This window comes from Talpa occidentalis, unplaced genomic scaffold (assembly GCF_014898055.3).
Source record: "Talpa occidentalis isolate TD23 unplaced genomic scaffold, MPIMG_talOcc4v2.1 talOcc4.17, whole genome shotgun sequence".
Lineage (NCBI taxonomy): Eukaryota > Metazoa > Chordata > Mammalia > Eulipotyphla > Talpidae > Talpa > Talpa occidentalis.
Genome location: NW_023601754.1, coordinates 50,312,738 through 50,329,586, shown reverse-complemented (window position 1 = coordinate 50,329,586; position 16,849 = coordinate 50,312,738). Strand labels below are relative to the sequence as shown.

The 16,849-nt window shown below is 66.2% G+C and overlaps 1 protein-coding gene across 1 annotated transcript; it reads right to left on the bottom strand.

Annotated features, from left to right (window-relative positions):
• On the bottom strand, nt 1–4,175 carry ZNF667 (zinc finger protein 667). Its single transcript, XM_037517245.2, has 4 exons — nt 4,109–4,175; nt 3,528–3,648; nt 2,530–2,622; nt 1–1,595 (listed from the first exon to the last, which is right to left on the bottom strand). The coding sequence occupies exons 1-4, from the start codon at nt 4,139–4,141 to the stop codon at nt 13–15; spliced, it is 1,830 nt and encodes a 609-aa protein (XP_037373142.1). The 5' UTR covers nt 4,142–4,175; the 3' UTR covers nt 1–12.
• Between the last annotated feature and the right edge of the window lie 12,674 nt (nt 4,176–16,849).

Here is a 16,849-nt window from a genome sequence, read left to right as displayed (position 1 = left end):
GCCGCAGGAGGCTCAGGCCTTGCCCTGGGAGTGCGCGCTCTGGTGGCGGAGCAGCGACGAGCTGCGGCTGTAGGCCTTGCCGCAGTGGCCGCACGCGTAGGGCTTCTCCGAGGAGTGGCTGCGCTGGTGCCGGATGAGGTCGGAGCCGCTGCTGAAGGCCTTGCCGCACTGGCCGCACGCGTAGGGCTTCTCGCCGGTGTGGCTGCGCTCGTGCAGGATCAGGGACGTGCGCTGGCTGAAGGCCTTGCCGCAGGCGCCGCAGGCGTAGGGCTTCTCCCCGGTGTGGATGCGCTCGTGCTGGGCGAGGTGGGCGCTCTGGCTGAAGGCCTTGCCGCAGCGGTCGCACTCGTAGGGCCTGTCCTCCGAGTGGATCCTCTTGTGCCGCGTGAGGGAGATGCGGTGGCTGAAGGCCTTCCCGCACTCCTCGCACTGGTAGGGCTTCTCCCCGGTGTGGATCCTCTGGTGCTCGAGGAGGAACGACTGGCGGCCGAAGACCTTGCTGCACTTGCCGCACTTGAAAGGCTTCTCCTCGGAGTGGATGTTCTGGTGGATCTTGAGGTTGGCGGTGCCGGAGAACATCTTCCCACACTCCTTGCACTCGAAGAGCTTCTTCTTCCTCGTGTGAACCTTCTGATGCTGCAGCAGGGACGAGCGCCGGGCGCAGACCTTCTCACACTGACCGCAGCGGTACAGCTGCTCTCCGCTGTGGAGCCTCCGGTGCAGGAGGAGCGTGGGGAGCCGCCCGAAGGCCTTCTGACACTTGTCGCACCTGTAGGGCTTCTCTGGCGTGTGAGTTCTCTGGTGAAGCATGATGGACGAAATCCTGGCGAAGGATTTGCCGCACCTCCTGCACTTGTACGGACTCTCCAAACGGGGGGCCCTCCGCTGCGGACGCGGCCTGGAGGCCCTCTCGCTCTCCGGGGTTTCCTCTCCACGATGACTTCTTCCATGCCTCACCAGGGCTGCTTTCTTACTGAAGCCTCTCCCACACGCGCCGCACTGATGTTTCTTCTTTCTCTTGTGCGTTTTCTTGTGAAGCAAAAGGGCTGACATCCGAAGGAAGGTCTTCCCACATTTTCGGCACCGGCGGATGTTGTCCACCAGGTGACCTTTCCGGTGGATGCTGAGAGGGGGGCACTGCTGCAAGGCCTTGGCACAGTCACAGGCTCTTTCCTTCCCATCGTGAATTCTCCCGGGGAGAGGAAGCGTCGCCCTTTGAATGAAACTTTCCCCACACGTGTCGCATTGCTGGTTTTTCCTTCCAGTGTGGAGTCTCTGATGCAGAATGAGGGATGAGATCTGTCTGAAAGATTTTCCACAGTCGCTGCATCCATAAGGCTTCTCTCCAGTATGAGAGCTCTGATGGAGGTGGAGAGATAGGCTCTGACTAAAGACCTTCCCACACTCGTTACATTTCAAAGATTCCTTCTCTGAACGCACTTTCTTGGATCTTATTAGGACTGACTTTTTCTTGCAGCCTCTCTTTGCTGTGAGAACTTTTGGTGGTGCAGAAACTGGCTTCTGGTAGATGCTTGGCCCAGCTTTGTTGCACTGATTTGGAGGTAACTTCTTGGTCTCACATTTAGATCCTGAGTCTGAAAGACATCAACAAATTAAATGTTTTCCTGCACTGGGAAAATGACGCTTCTCAACTGTCGCCATCAGTCTAACTCTTAATAAAAACAATTATGGTAATTTTTACCATCAGAATCATCACTTTTTAGTGTCTAATTATGTTTTTTTAAGATTTATTTATTTATGCATACAAGAACTGGGGTACAGGCCAGAGGCATGGGGGTGAGAGGATTCACCAGAGTGGGGAGCAGAACAGGCAGACTGACTGAAATCCACTGCTGAGGGGAGCAGCGGGGAGACAGGAGAGGTCTGCTGCGCCCCTGTGGGTCAGCTCCCTGGCTAGGGATCGAACTCGCGCTGCAGAGGCTGCGGACAGCTTCATAGTTTGCGTCTTTACCCCTTGTGCCACCAGGGAGGCCCTAATTATGTTAGTAAGAAATAATATAGAAATACTCTATAATATTTAGAAATATTTAACGACTAGAATTAAGAGAAGTTTGAACTTTGAAATGAATACACGAAGGTTTTATTTGCAGGACAGCTGCATACCACACACGTAGATTGTCCATGACATGAATGTAGTTGTTATATGAAGTGTTCAGAGAGGCAGAAGGCAAGCTAGCGGTTGTCGGCTGGAGGCAGGGATGAGAATGAACCATAGAAGGGTATGAGGGATTTCACTGGAGTGATAAAAATGTTCTAAAATGGGGCTAAGCGGCCATATAACTTGGCAAATTTGTTAAAAAACACTGAGTTACACACTTAAAATAGGTGAATTTCACCATAGGTAAATTATACTTTAGTAAAGTTGTACATTTAGATACACGTCATGTATTTTTAAATGTATTTTTACATGTATTCTTAAAATATCTTTAAAAAGTCCCCCAAAGCTGAAATTGTGGTCCCTCATGAAGGCCGCCCCCGAGGGCAAGACTGGGCCTGGGTGCCACTTACCCGGACCGCGGCGCCTCCTCGCAGGCTCCACCACCCAGGGCGCCCTCCCCCGCTCCAGCAGGGCGATGACGTTCGGCCTCCGCGAGGACAGTCCTGCACAGGGGAGAGGCCGGGCTGAGCATGGACACCGGGCAGACCTGGGGCCCCAGGTGCTGTCCTCCTGGGGTGTGGACAGAGTCCAGGGTGTCCCCCGGGGCCTGTTTTGTAGGGTCCGGGCTTTGAAAGCCACACAGCTCCTTGGCCAGCGGCTCGGGTCCAGTGTCCAGCAAACAGAAGCTCTCTGCCCCCCTTTCTCCCAGACCAGCCCCCACCAGGAGCATAAGCCAGCCAGGCAGGATACCCCGATCTGTCCCCACCATTCCTAGCTCTTCCCATACACCCTAAGAGCCCAAGCTCGCCCCTCTGTGCCCCACCCGGCGCAGCTGCGCCCTGGAGTGGCCACGTGTGACAGCAGCGTCCAGCACTAGCCTTTCATTAGTGGCAGTTAAGGGGGTTCCTTCGGTTCTCACTCTGAAAACCGGGGTGTCCTCACGAGGCTCCACCCCCAGGCACTGACCCCAGAGGTGCAGGCGTGTTCAAGGGCGCAGGTGTCATCACCTGAGCGGCAGCGGCCGGGCTCAGTGGCTCTGAGGCCCCGGGGGTGGGAATACTACATGGCCATGAAAAGGGATGGAGGCAGCAGCTGGCGACTGTGCGGGGCCCCGCCAATGTCCTCCACAGGAGAGCGCCAGGTGGCGGCCGTGCCCGTGGCTCGTGTCTGTCGCTGAGGTCACCTGCGCCCTGTGACGCCCACCTGGGGACGCGGCCCCGCGAGGCCCAGCCCACAGAGGAGCCCCACGCCTGCCTCCCAGGGGGCGCCGGGCAGGGCGGCCCTGCCCAGGGGGGTGGGCCGTGCCCAAGGACGCGGGGATGCGCCGGCGACCCCCGCGTCCACCCAGGCTCCACAAACCACGCGGGGCTCCCACTTTCCCGCCACGCAACCCGGCCGCGGGGCTCACCCAGAGAGACCAGGTTCCCGTAGGTCTCCAGCATGACGTCCCCGTACAGCGCCCTCTGCGGCGGGCTCAGCCACTCCCACTCCTCGCGGGAGAAGTAGATGGCCAGGTCCCTGAAGGTCACCTGCAAGGACACGGCCCCTTCACTGCGGGCGGGAAAGCCCTGAGGGTCTGCCCGAGGGCAGGGCAGCTGGAGGGCCTGACGCTGCCATCTGTGCAGCGCCTCAGCGCCTCCCTCCCTGCTAACCAGGGTCACACGCTCAGAAGGGCGCCCCAACACTCAGCCCGATGCAGGGTGTGGGGGGACTCTCAGCCCCAGACATCCCCCTGGCGGGAGGGGACCCCGGCCCCTTGGGAGACTCACCGGGCAGGGCCCCAGAGACCAGCTGGCGCGCACGGCCCAGACCCTGGGAGGGCAGGTCCGGGTGCCGCCAGGACCCTGGAGGCGCCGGTGGGAGAGGCGGCGGCGCATGCTGGGGACAGGGGTGGTTTCGGGGTGCCCTCCTCAGCCCCCCGCCCATCCCGGCGGCAGGAGGTCCCGCCTCTCCCAAACGGCCCCTCGGGAGGCAGAGCCCGCGGCTCACCTTGGCCCTGGACTTGGCTCCGGCGGCCGGCATCCTCTCCTGCCCCGGGGCGGCTCCGCAGGGTGAGCGCTGGGAGGCTGGGGGGGCTCCTGGGGGCTGCGGGGGGTGGCAGGGGACAGGCCGGGGTCGGGGTCGCCGGTGCCTGGGGGCAGGGACGGATTTCAGACCTGCTGCCTTTTGTAACACACGCCGAAGGTGGACACGTCCCTTTCCCCCCCCGGCCCCCCACCCCGCAGGTCTGTCGCCCCCCACCACCCCGGCCCCAGCAGCCCCAGGGCGGCAGCCGCTCTCACTGCAGCGGGGAGGGGCGGCGCGGTCAGCAGAGACAGCGGCTCCTGCGCCTCAGGGTCCCCCGCAGGGACGGGCGAGCAGCTTCGGGACAGGGGCCCCTGCTGGCCTCCCCGGGGCAGGTGGGGGGCCGGGCAGCCGGCGGAGCCCCTCCTGCCTCAGCCTGCGGAGAGGGCAGGGTGTGAGCAGGACGAATGGGGGCCACCTTTTCTGCCGCCCTCTGAGGAGCCTCCTCACCAGCCACAAGCCTCGGGGCGCTCGTGGCCCCCAGGACCAGGGCGCAGGGGGGGTTGCAAGCCGGGGAGGGACGGGGGGGGGTTCCCAGTGCTCGGGTGGGCAGGAGGCTGTGACAGGAGAGCAGGGGGCGCCTTCCCGGGCATGTCGGGCACCTTCCAGGCGGGCCTGGGGGCCAGGCCAGGAGCCACGCGTGGGCGCGAGCAGGGAACCCCCAAGCCGCTGTCCTGGCCGGGCCATGGGGGCCAGTGCCCTGTGAAGGAAGATGGGGTCCAGGGAGACCCTGAGACGGCTGTGGGGGAGCTGCGGGCACCCCCAGTAGGGCGCAGGGGAGCTGGGAGACCAGCCTGACACCCTCACGCTGCGGGGCTGGGACCGTGGGACCCTGCGGCCTCCTCGGCACACCCCAGGCTGCTCGCGGAGCGCCGCCTCTGAGGCTCACCAGAGAGGCGCAGCCCCGGCGTCTCCCCGGCGTCTCCCCGGCCTCCGCAGGCGGCCGGTCCAGAGGGTCCCCAGGGGCGCTGCGGGGAGGAGGACGCGGTGACTTCAGGGTACACTCAGGTTCCCAGCTCCCCGCTCCCATCGCAGCCCCTGGCGCGCCCCAGCCCCGGCCAAGCCGCTGCAACCGAGTGGACACTGAGCCAAGTCCCGGGCGGCAGAGCGCGCTGGGGGGCTGCGGTGGCCAGGCAGGGACAGACGCCGCCACGCTCAGGGTCGCAGACCCCACGCAGCACCCTCGCGGGGGGGGGCTGCCCTCGCCCCCACACCCTCACCTGTGCCCCACCCGCCCACGGCGACCTCCCGCTCAGAGGACGGTGCCCGCTGAGTCCTGGGGCCCCTCCACGGTCACGGGAGACCCGGCCCCGCGTCTGTCACCGCACTGACCGGACCACACTGGGGCCCCTGTAGCCAGCCCTCGGCTGCGCCCCAGCACACCCCGGACGCGGGCTCCGCCCTCTCGCATACCCACCCGTGCACCCGCACGCAGCCCACAGGCAGAAAGTCCCAGACTCTCCGGGTGTAGGGCGAGCACACACCCCAGCAGGCGTGCGAGTCCGGTGCTGGCCCCCCCAGACCTGGGTCGCGACCCTCGCAGGACAGCGCCCCGCAGGCCATCACCCCCACAGCCCCACCCACTGGGGCCATCCCTCCACCCAGCCACACCCCCGTGGACCATCACCTCCGGCAGCCCCCACCCCCCAGGACCATCACCTCCGGCAGCCCCCACCCCCCATGGGCCATCACCCCCCCGCAGCCCCCACCCCCTGGGGCCATCCCCCCATCCAGCCTCACCCCCTGCGGGCCATCACCCCCCGCAGCCCCACCCCCCGCGGGCCATCACCCCCCGCAGCCCCCACTCCCGGGGGCCATCACCCCCACAGACCCCACCCCCTCGGGCCATCAGCCCCGGCTCCCCCATCCCCCGCGAACCATCACCCCCCCACACAGCCTCACCCCCCGCAGCACCCGCCCCACAGTACCGAGCCTGCGGGCCCCCCACGGGCCATCATCCCCCACAGCCCCAGCGCCCGCAGGTCCGTCGCTCCCTTGCAGCGCCCAGCCCGCGGGTCCCCAACGGGTCACCACCGCTCGAGAGCGCCCCACAGGCCACCAGCCCCGAGGGCCCGTCAACCCCGCAGCCCAGCGTCCGCCCCCCGCGGCAGCAGCAGCGGCGCCGGCTCACCCCAGCCCGGCCCCGCGCCCGCGGTGACAGTGGCGCAGCAGCCCGCGCCCGCGCCTGCGCACTGCCCCCGGGACCCCGGCCCCGCGCCCCGCCCCTCGCGCGCGCACGTAGGGGGATTGGCCCCGCCCCCAGGGCTTCCCCGAGAACAGGCTCCGCCCCCAAACAGAGCCACGCTGCGCGCACGCACATCTTCTCCCACAGTCCCACAGGGCCGGGCAGAGGCCCCGCCCCCACACGCAACAGTCTACGCAGAGCACTCCCAGCCAATCAGAGCCGGTCCAGGGGCGTCGCCAACCCGAGGCCCCGCCCCCGCCCGCCCGCCCGCGGAGCAGCAGGCCGCGCGCAGGCGCAGGGCCCGGCCGGCTCCCTAGGGCGCCGCTCCCGCGGCAGGGACGATCTCCCGCGCCTGGCACTCACCGCACCCGCCCGGCCCGACCCGGAGACCCGGTTCGCCGCCCCTTGGCCCCGTCCGGGCGCTCCTGCCCCACCCGTGCGGCCCCGGCTCTCGGGGCCGGGCTCACCCGCGCGCGTGCGCACTGCGAGCTCGGCCGGCACCTGTGGACGCCTCCGTGGCGCGGCTCGGGACGGCAGACCCGGGACTGGGGGTCGGCGCCTGTCGGGCCGCGCGGGCTCCGAAACGGCGGGCCGGGAGGGAGCGGGGCCGCGAGAGGGGCAACGTGGACTCTCGGCGTCCGCATTGAACGAGGAGACCCAGGGTCCTTTGCGCGTGCCTGCGGTCCCAGACTACATTTCCCAGGGGGCTGCGCGCCCCTCTCCTGGGCCGGGGCTTTGCGCATGCGCATTGAGTGCGTCGGTGTGTGTCCATGGTTACCGCTGACCCTCGGCCCACGCGGCTGTGGATTTTGCGGGTGCGCTCGGGTAGATCCTCTTGTGAACTTCCCGTGTGGATAGATACAGCCCAGCTCTGTAAACGGGTTTTTTATGGTTTTCTTAAGTTTGTCCTCTAGTTGCTTAATTGTAAGAATAGTCAATAATACAGAAAACAGACAAAATGTGTGTTCACCGACTGTTCAGGTGAAGCTTCCAGTCCGTAGCAAGCTGCTCGCACAGCTTCGGGGGAGATGGACTTCTATGTGGAGTTTTCAGGCGTACAGTAACTACCTGCAGTTTTCAGGGGTGGGCGCCAGTAACCCCCGCACAGTTCATGGGTCAACAGTCGGTGGGTGGGTGGGTGGGTGGGTGGACAGATGGGTAGGTAGGTGGATGGATAGGTCGGTAGATAGACAGGATGAGTGGATGGATAGATGGATGGATGGACGGATGGGTAGACAGATGGGATGGGGGGGTGGATGGGTGGGCAGATCGATGGGTAGTTACACAGGTAAACAGAAAGATGGCCTTAGACATATACAGGTGTACATAGTGCACACATATCACGAGGAGTTGGGCCACAATAGTTGGTTCAGAATAGGCTGAGTAGCCGCCCTACAAGCTCTCTGCCAGCTGCACACCCAGGACATCTGGGGGTGCCACTCCAGGGTGAGACGTGGGCCCCCCTCGAACAGAGAGAGTTGTCCCTCGGGCTGTTTGTTCTCCTCAGGCCCTCAGAGGGTGGAAATGTGCCCGCCCAGGAAAGCCCTCTGCCTTGGTCTCCTGATTCAAATGCTAACCTCAGCCAGACAAGCCCAGAAATAACAGAAATAATAGAGTGGTGTGGGGTTCAGTGAGTAGGGTGCTGGGTGACCTCTGAGACGTTTCCACAGAGCCCCCCTTTCAGCAGCACACAATGAGTGCATCCAGGAGACGAAGACGGTCGCAGACAAAGGCCAGCGAAGGCGATGTTTGAAAAGGACCAGGTGTTTTCCAAAGGAGAAGAGAACACTGGCACAGACGGGCGGCGGGAGAGGTGCCTCTGAAAGGGGCCAGTCCGTTAAGCGAGACGCCTGTAGACACAGCAGGCAGCCTTGGTACGAGAGCTGCATTTTCGAGAGGGGTAAATTTCAAAAAAGAAACGCCTGCATTGACACAGGTGGGCAAGAAGTAGGGCCATTGCTATTCTGCAAAGTGGCCCCTCCACCCTAAATTGTCTACCCCCAGGCTCCGTTAACATCTAACTAAACATCTGGGCACACCTTGATCCACACTGTCCCATAAAACCCACCACCGGCGTCCCCAGAAAGAGGATATTTTAGTTAAGACCGCAGTAGAAGGCGTCATAACGTGGGCCCCAGATGAGTTTGCTAACCTATTGCTTGCAACTTTGATTTGTTCCCATCTCTAAAGAGACAGGAATTGGAGTTTCCTAGGGGAATGCCGGCTTGCACCCCACATGACCCCCGTGCCGGGGTCGCCATGGCTTCCCGGTGGCCCCAGCGCTCCCTCCACGTTCCCACGCTCCTGGTCGTGCAACTGCGCGATGCGGCCAGCAGGGTGACAGCACGGCACGAGCCTGCGCTGCGGCCCCACGATGTGCCGGCCCGGCCCGTCCGCGCACACGCGGAGAGCAGCGGGGTGTCGCCCCGCGTGGCGGCGGAGGGAGCTCCGTGGGCTGTTTAGGGTCGCGGTTGCTTGGTTACGGTTACGGGCCGCTCGGCCCGTCCCACGCAGGGACGGGGCTCCCTACCCCACGCGCACCCCCACCCCCACCCCGCGCGCGCAGGGGAGCGGTGGCGGGCGGGCGCGGGGGGCTGTTCCCATGGAGACGGGAACAGACTCCGCCTTCCAGCCTGGCCCCGGCTTCCGGCGTCCCGCTGTTTCCCAGACAACCCGCTCACGGAGGGCCTGGAGGGCGCGCGCAGAGGCTTCTGGGGGTTGTAGTTCCGGGGAAGGCGCCTGTCGGTAGCCGGGAGAGCACGAGAAAGCGCCCGTGCCGGGGAGGGGCTGTGGCTGGCGGCGTCCGCAGCTGCGGTCGCCGGCGCGTCTGCCGGGGACGCGGGGGAGGGGCGCGAGGTGGCCTCGGGGCTTCTGGGAGTTGTAGTTCAGCGCGTCCGGCCGCGGGCCCGGAAGTGGCCCCCGAGCGGCGGCCCCTGCTCGCCGGCCCTGCCGCTGGGCCCTGCCGCTGGCCAGCGCGCCGCGGGCCGGGCGTGGGCTGCGGGCTCGACCTCCGCCTCTGGTCGTGGCGCAGCGTGTGGGGTCACCATGGCAACCACTGGCCCGCGCTCCGCCCGTTGCGTGATGACGCCACGCACGGCGCTGCGAGGAGGCGGGGCGGGGCGGGGCAGGCGTGCGCGGGGCGGGGGGTGTCTGTGGGTTTGGGGGACAGTTCGCTCAATAATCAACCCAGTTCAGTAGGTAGCGACTTTGTTGGTGACTCCCCCAGGGAATGCCAGTTACTGTCAGCACCACGTCTGGGCCTGATCTTTTGGGGGGCCGTCCCGGCAGGCGATGCCCAGCGCACCCCGGCCCCCCAGATGCCTCCCTCGCCCAGTCTTGGCCACCAAGGACGAGTCCAGGCCGTGACCCCCCGCAGGACAGAGGGGTCTGTCCAGAGCCGCCCTCCCCGGGGAGAACTTGGGCGCCTGGTAAAACCCACCCGCTCCCGCACATCCCGTTGAAGCGTTTCTTCTTCTTCTTCAATGAATTGTTTCGCGGTGGCGGCGACGCCGGACAACTTTTAAGCGTGTTGGCCACCAACGTGCGTCTGTGAGTGGACCTTTGCGTCCGTGTATTGTATGAAATGCAATCCCACGCGCTTTTCTGATGAAAAGTTAGTCTTCAAACTGAGAGGGGCTCCGCTGTCAAAGGACTGATGGGGAAGCTGGAAACGGTGACGCTTGGGCGAGCTGGCTGAAGTGATCCGTGTCCATGAGGCGTATGGAGCAGGTGGATTCCACCTAAGGGGTGCGGTGTGGTCATTTGTATAGATTGCAGAAATGGACCACCATGTATTTTCCCTTTCTTTCCTTCTTCCCTTCCTTTCTTTCTTTCCTTCTTTTAATACAAGAACTGGGGTGCAGGCCAGATGTGCGGGAGGGTGAGAGGACTCACCAGAGACAGAGTGGGGAGCAGAAGAGGCAAACTGACGAAGTACACTGCTGAGGGGAGCAGCGGGTGAGACAGGAGAGGTCTGCAGCGCCATGCGGGACCCTCACCAGTGGCCGGGGATCGAACCGGCGCTGCAGAGGCTGCGGGCAGCTTCGCAATCCAGCGCTCATCCGCTGCGCCACCAGGGAGCCCTGGCTTATGCTCGTACCATTCATTTCCATGGAATTATTTTAGCATTCCCAGGCCCCCCACCAAAGGCCTGCCAAATCATATTAAAGAGGCATATTCTATTTTCAGACAGCAGGGGAGCCCTGTATCCCCATCTTGTAGATAATGAAATCCAGCACTGGAGACAATGGCTCCCCAAATCCAAGAAGGAGGGAACCCCAACCCTCAGCCAGGCCCTCCTCACGGACAGATACTCCAGCACACGCTCGCCCCTGGAGCAGCTCCGTCGTCAGACCCCCAACTCCTTAGTGGGGAGCCCCATGTCTTTGGACTGGGTCCCATCTCAGCTGTGTGGCGTGTGGCCCATAGGCAGGTCACCCCTCTCTATGGTCACCTTGTCTCCCCCCAGTGCCAGCATCACAGAGCCTCCCGCAGAGCTGTCGCCAGAGCCAACCGCCTCCTGCCCTGCAGAGCCACTCCCAGCGGGCGCGAATGGGACAACGAAAGGGAGAAACAAGCCATAGGGAGACGGGCTGTGGGGCTCCTTCTTGGGCCCCTCTCGAGCTACCGCCTCCTGGAGCTCCGAACCCCTCCCACCGTGCCTCTGGGCAGACGGGTGATTCTCAGGGCACCCAGTTCATCACCCTCCCAGTTGGCAAAGTGACAGGTTTCTTGGGAAGCCACGGGGTGGGGGTGGAGGCTCCTGAGAGTGGGGTGGGGACTCCTGAGAGTTGGGCAGAGAGAGGGCCTGGCAGCTAGAAATCACAGCAGGGATCGTTTCTAAGGACGGGAGGAAAGAAGAGAGGTGCGTCTGCATGCCGCTCAAGTCCCTTGCCTCTCCAGCCGCGGGCATGGAGGTGAGCCAGGCCCCCCCACGTCCACGCGCTCCCACGGCCATCCGGCACCCGACTCCACTCACCATCATCCACTCTGCTCCTCCAGCCACGCAGGGGTGTGCCCCTCCCCCCCACTCAGGGCCACCAGCTCTTCCTCTGAGAGGGGCTTTCTCACCGCCCACGCTGGAGAAACCCCTCCAGGCCTCCGGGTCCCCACACCCTGTCTTGCTCCCCAGGAAACACAGGGTGGCCGGTTTACCCCGTCCCCCACTAGAGGGCGCGCCGGCACACCGGCTCCAACCGGGCAGGGCAGACGCCTGGGTTGGTTTGCAGCTGGGCACTAGAGCCCCAGGGGCGCGAGGGGCACACTTTGTGCTCCCAGAGGGGCTGGCTGTCTAGCGCACCCGCAACCGTAGCCTGAGGATGGCTTCGGCTTTTACCCCTTTTGATAATTTTTTAAAAACTAAAGTGAGGGCCTCCCCGGTGGTCCAGCGGTTGAGCGCTGGGTTGCGAAGCTGCCCGCGGCCTCTGCTGCGCCAGTTCGATCCCCGGCTGCTCCCCAGCCACCAAGCAAGGGTCCCACATGGCGCGCGGACCTCTCCTGCCGCCCGCTGCTCCCCTCAGCAGTGTCCTTCGGTCCTTCTGCCTGTTCTGCTCCCCGCTCTGGCTCTGGTGAATTCTCTCACCCTCCCTCCCGTGCTTCTGACTGTACCCAGTGCTTGTATAAACAAACAAACAAACAATAAAATAAATAAAATTTAAAAAACTAAAGTGAGATCTACATAACGTAAGATTCGCTCAGAGGGACCCAAGATCTGTCACAGTGTAAAGTGCAGTAACAAAGCCCCAAGCTCCTCCAGAAGTCCAACACAGGATGGTCACAGGATCCAGCCATCCCATGGGGGGGTACGTGCCGAGCCCTAGGGAACTGGAAACAGGATTCAGAAAGAAAAGTGTACACCAGTGTCTGGGCCAGCACTGTTCACACTAGTCCAAGGGGAAGGCAACACGAAAGAACCTCAGCTGACAAACAGCTAAACAAGATGGGACACGGACGTACAAAGGAATACTATGCAGCCACAAAAAGAATGAATCCTACAACTTGCATGAAACTTGACAACTTAATGCTCAATGAATGAAACCAGACAGGAAAGGCCACAGAGTGCAAGATTCCACTCACACGGAGTGTCTGCACGGGGTGACCCCACTGGGCCGGGACAAATATCGATGGCCGGGAGCTGAGAGGGGAGAATTCTGTGGGTATGATGAAAAATTTTCTGGAGGCAGATAGTGGTGATGACTGTGAATGAATGGAAGTCGCTAATGGCAAAGTTTCTGTTATGTGCATTTTGCTGCAACTTTTAAAAAGTCAAGGTAAAGGGCCTCCCCGGTGGCGCAGCGGTTGAGCGCTGGGTGGTGAAGCGCCCGCGGCCTCTAAACCGTCGGTTCGATCCCCGGCTGCTCCCCGGCCACCAGAGGAGGGTCCCCCATGGCGCGCAGACCTCTCCTGCCGCCCGCTGCTCCCCTCAGCAGTGTCCTTCGGTCCTTCTGCCTGCTCTGCTCCCCGCTCTGGCTCTGGTGAATCCTCTCACCCTCCCGCGCTTCTGACTGTACCCGGTGCTTGTATAAACAAACAAACAAACAAGTAAAATAAATAAATAAAGCATGCCTCTATTAAAAAAAAAAAAAAAGTCAAGGTAAAATTTCTGCACAGGATCCAGGGAGAATTCCTCCAGCTCTCGGCATCATTAGCCTCTACGGGGTTCTGCTGGCGCTCGGGGACTGTCCACGCGGCTTCTGGGTGTCTGTGCTGTCTCCAGACCCACCCGGGGCCTGACTGGAAGTGGGCAGCCTGGCCGCCTCTCGCCGGGTGACCTGCCCGAGGTCCCGCTCCGATTCCCAGAAGCGGCAGCGACACTGGGTGGCGGGGTGGGAGCCGCAAACAGGAGGAAGCGTGAGCGGTCAGCTGCGTCCTCGCCCTGCTCCCCTTTCGCGCTGGTCTCTCCCCTCCCCGCCGGGACGCCCACTCGGCCCCCCCCCTCGGCGCCCCCATCCCCCACTCCCAGCCAGCCCGCCCCATGTCCGCGTCCGCGCCCCCCTCCCGGCCTCACCCCTGCAGCGCCCCCGTGTAACACAGGGGGAGGCTCTGGCCCGGGGCAACGCTCCGCCTGCGACCGCACACGCCCGCCTTGGAGGGGCAGCCCCGGCGCCTGGACGTGCAAGTCCCGTGTTCACTCGCTCGCTCGCGCGCTCACGCCCGCAGCCAGGCGGCGGCCACCCCAACCCGGCCCGCCCCGGGTCCAGGCGCCCGCAGCACGGGGTCAGCCCCCCCCCCCGGACACGCCCGCGCCGCAGGCCCGGCACGTGCGCGCTCCCCAGGGCGGTGAGAGACGTCGAGGGGCAGCCCGCGGACCTGCCCTCCCCACACGCGCCGGCCTGGCCGCGCCGCGCCCAGCGAGCAGCGAGAGCCAGACGCGAGGCCGGGACCCCGCTCGCCCCGACCGGCTGCTCCGGGGGCGGGGCCGCCTCCTCACCGCCCCAGGCGTCGCGGGCCGCGGGCTCGCCGGGGGCTCAGCAGCCCTGGGAGCACAGTGGGCCCGACTCGCAGGCGGCCCAGAAACGCCCCGCGCGGCCGCAGCTCCCCGCGCCTCCCCCGCGCCCGCCGCCCCCTGCAGGCGGCGACGCCTCTGCCCGTCGCGCGAGCAGCTCCGGGCGGGGTCCGCGCCGTCAGCTCCGTCGCTGGGGCCCGAAACCGACCGCGAAGGGACACTCTCGCCCCCCGCCCCAGTGCCGGGCGGCCTCACCTAGGGGCGGGGCGTGGAGGGGCGGGTTGCGGAGGGGGGGTCGTGGAGGGGCGGGGCGTGGGGGGCGCGGAGGGCCGGGGAGAGCGAGAGCCGTCCGCGCGGCGCCCCTCCCCACGTCCCAGCCCCCACCAGGCATCCTCGACCTGGCGCCGCGGCGCAGCCGCCCCAGCCCGGCACAGGCGGCACAGGGGGCGCTGCGCACCCCGCCCCAGCGGGCCCCCCGCGTGTAGCGCATCATTAAACGCAGCGAGCTGGGGCGACACCAGGCTCGCAGGAGTTCGGGGCGCGGGGTGGGCGGGACTCACTTTCTTCTTCGGTCTTGTTGGGGGGCCGTAGCCGTCGGGGGTGCAGGGGGGCGCGGGGGGAGAGCGCGTTAGGACTCGGCCCTGCCAGGCGAGGGGCACTTGGGCTCACGGGGTGAGCGTTTCTGGGAGGACTTGCGGGCGGGGGTGGGGGGGCCTGAGGCGGTGGCCGCTGGCCTTGGGGGGCGCAAGGGGGGCGTGGAAGTAGTGCTGACGCCTGCAAGGCCAGGGCTGGCCGCCAAGGAGGGCGGGAGCAGCCCTGCCTGGGGGGATCGAGAGCCGCGGGGGACCCGGCCGAGCTGGGCCAGCTGGGCGGCCGCGGCAGGCGCCTCTAGAGATCCCTGCACCCCCAGAGCAGCGGAGGCACGAAGGGCCCCAGCCCCGCCCAGTGTGGCTGCTCAGCGCCTCCGCGGGGAGCCGAGGGGAACCCTCACGGCCGCCCCCAGACAGAGCGGTTTTAAGTCAGACGCCCCCACTCTGCCTGACCCGGCAGAGGAGAGGAAGGAGCCCCAGGGACCCGCCCCACACTCACAAGCCCCGACAGCCGGCTCCCCAGCCCTGGGGGACAGACCCCAGAGGCCCCAGGGGGGCGACCAGCGGCCACGCCGGCCCTGGCCAGGGAGGAGGCTGCACTACCTGGCTCGAGAGTGGGGGCTTCTGTACCCCCCGAGTTCCCTGCAGCCCGAGTCGCTATGCGACGGCTGAGGGGGGTCTCTGGGCCACACCCGGGGGGGGGAGGGCGGCGGGTCTGTGTCCCGAGAGGGGCACGAGAGGCCGCAGAGCAGGCGGGTTCGGGCAGAAGCCGGACCCGACCTTGGCCTCGGCTCTCGCGGCCCAGCATTCACCCCACGGCGGGTGTCTGGGGGCACAGATGCACCTGCCGACGCCCTGGTCTGGGGGCCGGGACCCAGCCCCCGCCCAGCTGCCCCCAGCCCTGCGGGGGCCACGGGAAAGGGCTCAGCCTCTGGGCAAACGGATTTGGGGGTTGGGGGGACGCGGTGTTTTCTTTTCATGGCCGACGTGCCAGTGCTGGGTCTTCGCGCCCCACAGCGGCCACGGCTGCGGGCGGCCAGAGGGCGGGGCCGCGGGGCCGGGCGGGGAGGGGCGAGTCTCTCCTTCCAGCACTGCCAGGGCCGGGGCCCAGGCCGGGGCGGCCGCGGGGTCGAGTCCCCGAGCGAGGTGCGGGAGACACGGTGGATAGTCAGCCCCGGCGAGGACGGGAGACCCGCGCGGCCCATTCCGGGGGCCCTGGGTCGACGTGGACACGTTTATCTGGAAGCCGGGAGCCCCAGGACGGTTGTCTTGAGGCCCAGGCCCCCCACACACACCGGAGGGGGCAGAGAGGTCCGCGGAGCCCGGGCGGCGTGAGAGCGGGGCCTTGTCTGCCCCCCATCTTCTCAGTTAAAGCCCCGCGAGTCTGCAGCCCGGCACGACCCAGAGGTCGCAGCTCGAGACAGAGGCGCCGGGCAGGTGAGGGCGGCCAGCGGGGTGGGCTGGGCGGCCCGGGTGGCTCGGGAAGAGCCGACGCTCACGGACCCCCCTGGGCCCTGCTGCTCAGCCGACACCCCACGCGCCCAGCCCCCGCGAGCGGGACTCCCCCGGGCAGGGCCGAGGTGGGCCCAGCTCTACACCAGCCGGACCTCGGCCCGCACTGTGGACACTTGGGGCCAGAGAGGCCTGCGGGGCCCCTGCGCGGCCACCCTCTGCCGTAGAAGTGGCCCCAGAACCAGCACGTCCGGCGAGCCCCGCGGGGGACCCTGCAGAGCCCCACGCGCCAGCCCTCGCCCCAGCACGCGCAGCGCCTGGGTCTCCCCACTCCCACCCGGGCCCCCGGCGGCTCCCCCGCCTCTCCCTGGGCCCCGCCTGACACCCAGCCCCGCGGGGCTGCACCCCAGAGGTGCTGATGAGGAGGGCCCTGGCGGCAGAGCCCTGCTGCACCCCGGGGCCGAGGGGCCCCGAAGGCGTCGGTCTCGAAGCCGCCCCTTCGCAGAGCGCGGGACAATCCCACCCCGCGAGCGGATTAGGAGGGAGCGGCCGTGGATTAGCGGATCAGCCCGGGTGTGGCGCGGGCGTGGCAGGCGCCTGCGCCAGGGGCGGGCTAGTGGGGGCAGCAGGGGCGCCCGGAGAGAACCGGGGCCGTTGCGGACCAGGCGGCTCCCACAGGAGCCCACCCCGGGGCCTGGGCTGCGGCTGCAGGGGGCGCGGGGGGCCGACCGGGGCGCTGGGGCGGGGCCCCGACGGGCGCGGTCTCCGGTGGGCGGGGCCCGCGTGGGCGCGGCCCTCGGTGCAGCCCCGATCCCGCTCACACTTTCCAGCAGACGCGCACGGGCGGCAGCATCCCCGACGGCAGCCGGCCCGGGCTCCCGAGGCTTCCCAGCGCCACCCTGGACAACCTTCCGGCCGCCATGGGCCCGCACCCCCTCGACGAGCCGCCCCCCGAGGACCCCAGCCCCGACGCCTGCCGCCTGCGCTTCAGGGCC